The following is an 11,426-nucleotide window of genomic DNA, read 5'->3' as shown; positions in this document are numbered from 1 at the left end:
TATAGGGAATTACATTATTAGCAGTAAATGTACTTAGATTAACAAAAGTAAAATAACTTATTTTGAGGTTTAAATGCATCCGGGCAGAGTTATATTTATATCAGTTATAATGATTTAACTTATGCATACCAGCATTTTATTGTTGTAGCTGAGCCACTTATCATGGTTTTTTGTACATTAGAGTTAATAGTTCACTGTGTTAAATTAATTAGTTTAAGCAGCCAGGAAAACTACGGATGTAGCTGTGTTTTGTTTTGTTATGTTGGAGCTGTTGGAAAGCATACAGTAAAATATTTATTATATTTCGTTTCATTTAATAAATATTTACCCGACACTTAGAAATTGGAATACTTATCTTGTGGAGGTTGTATTTTGATAAGGAAATGCATTTCCCTTAGCAGAGTTCTGAAGGACAGAAACCCATTTTAAATCGCCTTTATTCTAGTTTTTCTTCGCCATGACGCGATCTCCATATTGATCCTCAGCGCACAGCTGATATCTGCTGGTACTGACACTCCTCCAATCAGCTGCTGCCGTACGATGATCTCGCGTGTTCTGGTGACGATGGCTTGTTTTCATCATTTCCAGCTCAGTCCTCCACAGCAGTTTGGTGTCTCAGTCGGTGGGCGCACAAGGAAGGTGAACGCTTGTTGACAATGGACTGCGCACTTCCATCGCGGCGCCTCGTATCGCTTCGCATCCGCACCCGCACGTCCTCCTCCTCCTCCTCCTCCTGATGCTCGACACAGATGTTGCAGCAGCGAGGAGCGGCTGCCTTGCGTCGTGGTGGTCTTACATTTTTACGCATCTGTCCGGCAGTCTCTTCCTCCTCTAATCAGACGGCGTCACATGCGGCTGAATAGCACTTTGACGCTTAAAATAAAATGTGTTTGGGTGAAAGCCGCAGCCTACAGGTTTTGGATCAGCGCTGGAGGCCAGCATGCCCGGATCGGAGGACGTTTTTATAACGCTTGCAAATCACATTTCTTAAAATTGGTTACTTAACGTCTATTCCAAGGTAAGCAGGCAGACTTGTATCGACTTACTGTGTAATGCAAATGCGTGTTTATCGATCCAGCTGCATCCTGACGGGAGCTGCATAGTTTCTCCCATTGCCATCGGTTCCTCTGGTCATCAGTACTATTCCTTTTTTCTAGCCCCAACAGGACCTCCATACAGAACTTTCTGTCATCCTTCTCTGTGACAAATGCAAATTCACAGTATGAGAAAGCGGCATTTAGCAGATAAGAGTTTAAGCGTTTAGTCATATGAGGCTATACCAACTAGTCTGTTGGGCGACTTGAACTTGAATGGTGCTGTTGGAATAAATAAAAATCAGTCTCATCCTGGTTGGCCCCTCTGTCTGTCCCTCCAGACTCAGCCATGGGTGATGAGAGCAGCCTGGGCCGGCAGATTGAAGGTGTGGAGAGGAGCATGGTGTTCCTCAGGCAGGAGCACCTCACTTTGCTTCATGGTCTTCATCTGGAGGTCCTCTCGCTGCAGAAACGATGCTCAGGTGAGGGGCAAACTCCTACTGTGTGTGTGTGTGTGTGTGTGTGTGTGTGTGTGTGTGTGTGTGTGTGTGTGTGTGTGTGTGTGTGTGTGTGTGTGACTTATTTAAACCATTTCTCTGTGCCATAAGCCACATAGGCCAACTCTGTGTACTAACGCTGAACACTAAAGAGTTTTAAATGATTTATCAGTTTATAAGATCAATGCATTTAGTATAATCTAAGTATATCTTCAGAGATTCAATCACCAATTGAGGCTTTTAAAGGCTGCAACTGTTTTTCTTTACCTGTCTGCGAATATTAAATTCTTACTCCAAAACAGATTCAATATGTTCTGAAGGTTACCCACACATTATCACATTTTAAAAACCAGATTATGCTTCACTTTCAGCAACATTTAGAATAGAGATGCGATCTCTAAAATACTTTAAATTAAGGATCCATCTTCTAGTGTTGCTTGCTGTCTTTTCTGGTTCTTTAACTCTTTATTAATCAACATAACCCCCAATACCATCTTAGTTAATACTGTTAATTACAGGCTTATTTTCTTACTTTATAATAGTCCTTTAAGCCTGCACCCTCATACTCTTATATTTCTAGTCAAGTTGCAATTTAAACCATTTGATGTTGATCTTTTTAAACTGCATGACAAGTATTTAATTATGGGAGGAAGTTGCTGTTGTGATGCTTTGTTTAGTTACAAAAAGCAGGACAGTTGTTATCATATGGAGAAGCTGATTGTCCCGAGAACCCAAATGTTTGCAGTCCTCATTGTTCACTGATCGTGTGTCTGCTCCATCAGTTGATGCCAGACAATGACTACATTGTGATATCATCCCACAGCTTCTGAATATTAGACCATTTCCTGTTAGGAGCACATGGCTTCACATCACAGAAACAATATAATCATCATGCACAGCTTAATTTAATCAAGCAAATGTATATGAACACACACACACGCACACACAAACAGGGTTTCTGTTTAATTTTATTAATTCCCCAGAGGTTTTCTTTGTCCTTTATTAATGCAGTTACCTGTCTACACTCTAACCAGGCCACAGTTCAAACCTAAAACCCTTAAAGTAACTAGTCTTTGTGTGAGAGGGAATCACCTTACTTCCCTATACAAGCAGATTTTTATCCTAACAAGTATCTATGTCCTGTATATATAGTAGATGTACAGAGAAAAACACATGCAGATGCAGTTTTTTTCATTGTCATACAAACTGTTCAACTTCAGAAAAGGGCATACAAACATATGCATCATGGTTAATCCATAGATCCCTACTACAGCTTAGCATTAGCGATCCTTATGAAGGAGATTGTGGTAACAAATACAGAAGGGGGAGGGTTGTGGGTGTGTGTGAGAGAGAGAGTGAGACAGAGGCTAAGATGGCTCCAAGCCAATGTGACCAGTTGTGCTGACAACCACCCCCTCCTTCATTTGTAGCTCTGCTGCACAATCACATCTGGTCAATAAAGCTGTGCATGATGATTACAGTGTTTGTGTGATGTGAAGAGGCAGACAGAAAAAAGGAGACTAACAAAATAATAGAGTGTATTTCTGTATTTCCTCTCCCTTTTTGCCTACGGGATCGCGTACTGGGAACACAAAGGGCAGCCCACATGGTGCAATTACAAATAGTTTAAAACGTTTTTTGTTCGTTTGCAAAAGTTTTGTTTATGTGCTCAGTCAGCTCCAAGAAAACGAGAAAAAGTGTGGCCAGACCTTCAGCGAGACAATGGTTTGCATTATAAAAATGATTTATTCAATAAACAAGTCTGAGAGCTTCTTAGTAGCAAACAAGTGAAGATATTTCTTCCTCAGAAACCATCAGCATAAATATACTGTACATATTGTTCTTAAAGCAGCTGGGGCCATGTGCTGGATCTGTTTATCTGTTTGCATTGTCTGTAATGCAGCCTTTCATTTACTCAGAGGTTTCTGTGGGTTTGCATAGGCAAGAACATTATTTATATGCTATGTTGACTAAAACAGAAAAAACTACCCTTTATGTTGAGCATCTTTAAAACTTATTATGAGGCTCTCATTCTGCAGTAAGTTTCTGTTTTTATTGCAAACTGACTGCTCCTTTGTCCTTTGTCATTATGAAAAGCAAATTTTATGTTACAAATCTACAGTTTGTGATTAACTAATTGAAGTAAATCCCTTCTTAAAATGAGCAAGAATTAATTATTTCTTGTAGAACCTACATTTTTTTCTATAAATATAAATGTAGGTTCATGCAGCTTGTAATTTGCGTCCATCTCGCAGGTTTGAGTTTGTTATGTAGCATATCAGAGCTGCCTTTGGGCTGCTGACCTCTGTTATTCTAACTCCCCAGCAGAAAGGCACTGGCACTTCTGTCACCTTAAACAACAAGAGGGGCTTATTTTCTGTGCATGCGCTTTCCTTCACGGTATCTTTGCAACATTCAAGGTTAGGATCAAACAAAGACCTTGAATACTCATTGAAGCTTTGGGAGATAAGCCCAACCTACAAAGCAGTACACAGTCTGGACAATGAAATGTGTTGAATAGCTCAGTTTAATAATTTTTTTTACAGTTATTTGAAGAAATTATTTTGACAGCCCGTTTGCTGCTGTTAAATGAATAACACGAATGGTTCTGGCCATTGTGAATGAGGATAATAACTGTAATCCAGTCAGACTTCAACGCCTACCGCCTTCTTTTCCATTGTTTTTACTTTAAGTCCTTTTCTTTCTGTCCTCTTCTTTCCCTCTGTCTCTCTCTTCATGCCAGCTGCATGGGTGGGCGTGTAATGCTGACTGCAGGAAGAAAGAGAAAGGGTGTGACAGAGAGTGAGAGTAAAAGAGATGCTAGAAATAACTAACGTCGGCTATTCTCAATTGATCTGTTTCATTATTAAAACACAATATTTTAGAAGGAAAAAAACAATCTCCACTTTAGAAAACTTAAATGAGCACTGATGATTTAACAAAGAAGAGAAAGATCAAAAGAGAGCGACAGATTTAAATTGACCATATTTTCGTTTTCAAGTAAAAACACCTCATTTGGCGGCTGCTGATGGGACATTTATGGCCCCGGGAAAATGAAATAAGAAATTATTGGAGCCGCACATGTATACGCACAAACACCCACTGCTGTGTTTGTGCTGAACACTGAATGTGGACATTTCTCTGCTGCAGTCAGGGCTCTTTGAATGACCATCAAAGTGATGGAAAGACCAGACTTGACGAGCAGTCAGTGCCCCACAGTCAGAGACTGTAGAAGTATTTTTATATAGCTTAGTATCTCATACCAATACATTATCTTTTTAAAAACGTGTCTCATATTATTGCTGTGTTGCAATAATATGAGATATAATCCATTCAGCATATAAAAAATGCAAGTGTGCCAGATATGTCATATTTGGACTTCATTAATATAAAGTCATATTAAAACCATATAGCTATATTACTACCTTCTAACACAACTAAAATGAAGTCTTATAATCATGGCTTTGAAAATTTAAAGATGTTATAATTCAGACAGACCACCAGTCCATTGTCTGTCTGTTGGCACAAAGCAAATAGATGTAAAAGCTTTCCACTAGTGCAAGACATGAAAGCAATCTACAGTGTCACCAACAGTATACCAGTATTCAGGAGAGACACAAGTTATCCAGTAAAACACGCATCATAAATGAATCTAAATTAACCAGCTTTGCCAACAACATTACATACCACCTTTATGCTCCCATCAGTCTGCAGCTTTGGAATAAAACAACTCTTAAAAGTGTAAAGAGGGTTTTGTGACTAATGTGGGTCTGCTCAGGGTTTTAACGCTCATTGGAATTGTGTTTGCATTTCCTCTCGAAACAGAGTTTTTCTTCAGATTGTAATAAGTAATGTAATAGGACATCGTTGACACGCAGCTTTAATGAGTTTCAGATTTACCTTCCTCAATTTATTTATGAGCTCACTGAAAATGTGCTAGAAACGGCATCAAGCAGCATCTGTTGTGTTAACCAGCAGCAGCAATCAAAAAACATCAGCGTAGAGCTTTAATAAGACAATTCAGCACATATGAACATCTAGATTTTATAGAATTATATTTCATGTTTTTTATGTCACTTTTTCAATTTTCTCTGGGATTTTGTCTTTTTCTCATGTTTTTCAGAGTTGACAAGTGAAATGAAGATAAAGCCTCCAGGCAGAAGCCAAATAGGTATTTTAAATTTCTACTTCTTGTGTTTTTGTTGTCTTTGTCGACTTAGACATGTTTACATCATTGTGCTGGTTTGACTCTGCTGCACTCAACCTCAGTCCTGTTTCAACCATTTCTCTATGTCTGCACTTCTGTTTCCTACCCACCTTCCCATCCCCCAGGGGTCAGATGCCTGTCAACCACGCTCCTCTCTTCTCACCCCTCTCATTCTCCATTCCTTGAAATTCAGGCCAGAGTTAGTATTTGAAAAACCATACACAGACTTAATCAAGGATGCAAAGTGCATCTGCATTTTCCTGTGTTTATTCGCTTTTTTCACTCATGCTTGCAGATTTTTTCTGTGAAAATAATTGCTCACGGCTCTGTGGGGATCCCTGCAAGTGCATAGACAGCTTTCTTCAACATATTTGGCTCATAGCTACCATTTGCCAGAACATTTGTGGTGTCTTGATGCAGGGATGGGCACCACAGTAACAAGACCATAGAAAAAAGCATCAAAAAGCTGCATGAATGTGCGAGAGAGGTTTTAGAGGGGGGGAGTAGTGCTTGGCTGCATTACTCAGCCATTAGACCCCATCTCCTTTTCCAGGACGGGTTATCCCCCAATCCATCAATACAGCACAGCCCTCTGTTCTCCTCCCATACTGACAAATTGATCCATCCTCTTTTTTTCCCCTACTCTCATTTTTCCTCGCAGTCCCAGTGGGGGTGTCCACTAACAGACTATGCTGAGAGGCATAGAGCCAGGAGAGGAAGAGGTGGATGGAGAGGGGTAATGAGAGGTAGAGAGGAGAGCGATTAAGGGAAGAGACAAGGCAGCAGAATGTGGTCAGCGGCAGACGTGGAGGAGGAGAGAGGAGTATGGAAGGATATGAAGATCACATTAAATTGTCTATAGTTAGCACATGAGCTCAAACTGGGCGTGACAATGGGCGACAGAAAACCTGAGACTGATCTGTTCTCAGATGATCCATCCTGGAAGACAGAGAGAATTGCGAAAATAATGAAGGAATGGGATCATAGAGGAGCACATTATAGCTAGTAAAGCAATAAGATGAAGCATCTTCGCCCAAAGCTTTTATTATATGTGATATTATGACATTATTACTACATAATGCCATAATATCACATATATTACATTTATGAATTCCACGCTTTAATGTTTCACTTCAAGAACTCACCCAACCTCCCATTTTCTGGGAATGTTATCTCCTCCTCCTTTGGCGAGCTCCAGCTCAGATAGCCCTGAGGTTGCTGCACTGACTCAGGGCTTTTTATCCATACCTCCTCCTCCTCTGGGAAATTTCACTGGTATAAAGAGCATAAAAGAAATAAATAACAATCTGCAGTATTCTGTGCTAAACTCAACCTTGGAACAGAGAGTGAAATAGCCTCAAGTAAGAGTTAGTCTTTGTTGCTGTCTTGGGAATGATGCTCCAATCAGTATTGGTTGATGATATGATAGAACTTAAATAGATAAACTATTTAAAATATAATTAGTCATTTAATATTAGCTCCTACACCCTCTTTATCTCAGAGTTACAGGAAGAAGAGGAGCTCCTGGAGGCTAGTTGTCGGGACCTGGAGAACCGTCTGGCCGACCAGGACTGCACCATAGGAGAGCTTCGTAAAGAGCTGAGCCACAAAGGGGCTTTAGTGGGAGCCCTCAGAGCCAATCTCAAGGAAAAGGAGCGTCACTTCCTGGACGAACTCAAGCGTCGCAGCCACTGCTCAACCATCCTTAACACGGAGCTGCAGAAGCAAACGGAAGCAGCAGCATACCTCTCGTTTCAGCTGCATGCTGCCAGGCAGAAACTTCACCACCAGCGAATGCAGCAGAGACAGGGACTCCTTGGCAGAGCAAATAGCCTGGGGGCCCAGTATGGAGAAGAGCAGAACTCTGTTTCTCCACAGATCGCCTCAGGAGCCTCCCCTACCTCTCCTGTGGTTAAACCTAAGCGTAAGAGCACAAGGGCATCTTCAAGAGTCGAGCGTGCCCGGGAGTGTGTGCCCATCGAGAAAGTGATGGGCCCTGCAGAGCCCACAGCCATGCCGGACCCTGCACTCTTCCTCCACCCTCGAAGGCACAGAGCTCGAGCCAGGCACACCGTGGCACAGAGGCCACCTCCACTAGGCCTGGATAAGGAGGATGAGGAAGAAGAAGGAGAGGTGGGGCCAGTGGAGTCCCAGGATGAAGCTGTCAGACTAGTGTCTTCAGCTGCAGCTCCCCCTGCTGCCGAGACAAAGGCAGATTAGTGAATACTGTGACCTGTGCTTTTAACTACAGTTTAATCACTGTATGATTATTGTCTGTCAGTTAATGCTCTTAGCTGTTGTTCTGCACATTGACTGAATTAATAATGAGACTGGTTTTAGCTAGTGAATTATCTTACACTTACAATAGACACTTTTTATTATGTACTTTGATATAATCTTAAATAACTTAATATAAGTGTCACTTTAGGACAGTCTTCAGTGAACTTAGACTCCTCTGTTTACACTGGTGTCACCTGCTTTATATATGGTGGGGTCTTATTTAAAGCATCCCCTTTTTTTGGCTTGTGGTGAAGAAGATGGTGACTTGGATGAGTAGCAACCATTTTATGTGGGTAAAAGCCCACCTGTTTAGCCCAACTAGCTTTGAACTTTCAAGGTGCACTATGAATCACCCTATGTGGCCAAACGTTCATGTAGCCTCTAGAAACAGTGGCTTTTGGTTCTTTTGGTTCCCCTCTTGTGTTTGTGTTACATTTAGCTGGTTGCACACTTTTACACAGTGTGCAAGTCATTAACTGCAGCTAACTATATTATTAGTAATCATGTTTCAGTTAGCTTTCCCTGACAGTTTTTAAAACATACATTTGAACTTTTTTTGCAGGAATATTTTAGTGGAAAACATCAGAATCCGTATATAACGTGGTTACAGGATGCTGACTGAAAATTAACTTTATCCTTGTTAACTCGCTTATCTTCCTCACCTAATTGACATGTTATCATTGCTGGTATTATTATTCGTTTTTAAATACTCTTGCTGTGAGAAGTCAGAATTTCTGCTTTGCAAAACCAGAGTCTGATTTGACCACAAACTACCTTCATTTCTTTAACACGGGTCCACGTGTATAATATGCTTAATGGTAACCTCACTCTTCTCAACATCATTTCACACTGACCTCTGTTTGCCTGTAGTCTTATTTGTATTTATTTCAGACCAGATTATTTCAGGTCCATAAAGATTAAAAAAAAGATGATTTCTTCAAAGACTAGATTTGCAGTGTTTGCTCTTTTATCAGTGCCTGTCTCGGGCGGAGAAAAGGTCAGTCAGCAGTAGTGTTGGCCACATTTAAGCATTGCCTCCTAAAACAACACAATGTTTAGCCTGTGTGTTTTGCTACAAAAATGCTGAGGCACAAGTCTTTTTACTATTGCTCTTTAGGGACTGCTTGCTGTAACCATTCAGGTGATAATCAGATCTGAGTCACTGGACCATGTGTTTTACTCAGGTGTGGTTCCTGTATTAGACACAAACTAACAGATTTTAATGTAGGATGTACCTTTTACATGTATCAAATCACTGGAGTTAATGTGAGAATTTCAGTGTATACACAGAGAAACTGGACATTTCTTTACTGTGTCTTTCTGGTTCAACTCTCAACTCATTTGGACTCTGCTTGGAATTAGCATATTAAGGTGTACTGTAACTACTGAATGCAGTGCAGCACTCCAGTTTGGTTTTATTTCAAAGTTGTGTGAGAGTCACTTGATACATGAGCCATGACATCAATAACCCCAGTTTTTGATATGAGCCTTGCTTCTAAAGTTATACTAATTGTCATAAGTTGCTGTGAGGCCTTTCTTGCCTATTACAGCTGCAAGTAAGAAGTTTAGCATTATCTTTTTGCAGTATATCTCCAATAAAGCAATACAGTATATTAGTATATTTATATATTATTAGTAGGTCACATCAGTCAGTTTAAGGACACTGGAGTCCATAAAATTGATTTTATGAATGTTTAACTTTGTATTTTGTAATTGTTGAGCTCAATATCTTTTGCTTAATATTTTTCTGGATTGTCTTAATTGAAAAGTTTTACAAAGTTTGGCTGATTGTCAATGAATCTGTACATGAGTAATTCTTTTGTTATATTTTATAGGAAGGCATATCCAAGTAGAGGAATTATGGATATGCTGCACATGAAGCAGCATTAAGCATATCTTTATGCAACATGAGACTGTCTGGATGAAAACAATCTAAACCTGTCTTCTCTCCACATGAATACAAATGTGAGAAAGTTTTCTTTTCTTTTCTTTTTTAACCTCTCAGATGGTAAGCCATTAGCATGATGTGTGCACTATTTTTCCTCAAGCTTTATGTGACTGTAGGGGATTAAAGTACAAAGTTTTCTTTTCCAACAGGAATCCTGAACTTAGACTGTTAGGCTTCATGACTTCATCACCCCACTTGTCATCCAAATGAAGCGGCAGGTAGATAAAACCTTTAGTAATCCATTTAACATCCTGCTACCACATCCTAGCATCATCTCATATTTTAGATGATCTATATTTCTGCGTTATGTAACTTCTTGGGCAAGTAATCGAAATACTGGCTGCTGTTTGCATCTTTGCTACAGTACATACATCACATAAGCTGGTGGCTGCTTGGTGGGGAAAAGCTAAATGACCCAAAGAGGCCTACCACTTAAATCAGTGCTATAGAGATGAAGGGTATAATGCCTTAATGAAGATGTGTTCTAAGAGTGTAAATCATCACCACCTGATTTGCTTTCTGTACTTTTCAGAGCATATCACTGGATTTGTAACATCATTCAGATGTAGCAAGATAGCTCATTTACCCACAGAGAATGTCTTCCATCTCTTTACACGCCTATATAATAACTCTGACCCTCACAATAACCATGACAACAAATGTCAGCAGCAACAGTGTCTCTTTACTTTTCTTTGTCCAAATATCATCCTTCTGTTCAGTCCTGGTTGAGGTCACCAAAGTTTATCTTGCATCTTATATGAACATTCCACTGTATGCCGTGACATAAACCATCTTCATTGACGTATTATGTGGTTTCTAGCAATAATATTGTTTGATACCTAACAGGAAATATAGTCAGACATGGCTTTGAGTTGTTGCAGGGCTTTGCGCCTCGGGTGTGCGTAAGCTATTGACTGATTACCGCATATACTGTGTTAGCTTCCTATAGTGATCTATTGTACACATAATTGAATAAAATGATGGATTGACACGTCTGCTGCCTGCTTCTTATTGAAACAGAGTAAACTTTTTTAAATATTATAAAATTTTGGTCTCAGACACATCTATTAATAATGAGGATTCTGTTATGTCACTTTGGCCATAGAAGAAACCTTTAACAAACGTATTATGAGAGAGAAAAGCAAGTGAACCCCTTTGGGATAACCTGTATTTACATTATGTATCTACACAGATCAGACACAACATTATGACCACCTGTGCAATTTAATGCACCTCTCTTATTCTAAATAGGGCGGTCAAATCATTAGAACCACCCCTATAATGCACTCCAGTAAGACTCCACTACCACCTTTGACCTTAATAGTAAACAGTAGAATTATCACCTTTCTCACACTAAAATGGAGTGCATCAATTTGCACAGGTGGTCATAATGTTTAGCCTGATCAGTGTGAACTAGTGAAACATCAGATTACATTTTATGCAAAACAGGTTTTGCAGAA

At 39.9% G+C, this 11,426-nt stretch overlaps 1 protein-coding gene across 5 annotated transcripts; it reads left to right on the top strand.

The window, feature by feature from the left end:
• Positions 1 to 349: 349 nt before the first annotated feature.
• ccdc92ba (coiled-coil domain containing 92Ba) lies at positions 350 to 10,962 on the top strand. Of its 5 annotated transcripts, XR_010914697.1 has the most exons (6): positions 352 to 1,018; positions 1,376 to 1,516; positions 5,655 to 5,702; positions 7,240 to 7,871; positions 9,854 to 9,983; positions 10,116 to 10,962. XR_010914697.1 is itself a non-coding variant. In XM_067508362.1 (5 exons), the coding sequence occupies exons 2-5, from the start codon at positions 1,384 to 1,386 to the stop codon at positions 9,869 to 9,871; spliced, it is 831 nt and encodes a 276-aa protein (XP_067364463.1). In that variant the 5' UTR covers positions 351 to 1,018; positions 1,376 to 1,383; the 3' UTR covers positions 9,872 to 10,962. The 5 variants fall into 5 exon arrangements, 3 of the variants coding, with proteins under 3 accessions (XP_067364462.1, XP_067364463.1, XP_067364464.1); XR_010914696.1 differs by having other exon boundaries at positions 350 to 1,018; positions 7,240 to 9,983; XM_067508362.1 differs by having other exon boundaries at positions 351 to 1,018; positions 9,854 to 10,962.
• The last annotated feature ends 464 nt before the right edge of the window (positions 10,963 to 11,426 follow it).

This window comes from Channa argus, chromosome 6, assembly GCF_033026475.1.
Source record: "Channa argus isolate prfri chromosome 6, Channa argus male v1.0, whole genome shotgun sequence".
In the NCBI taxonomy this organism is placed as follows: Eukaryota; Metazoa; Chordata; class Actinopteri; order Anabantiformes; family Channidae; genus Channa; species Channa argus.
Note: the sequence above shows the minus strand (reverse complement) of the source record. Positions and strands in the feature narration are given on the sequence as shown.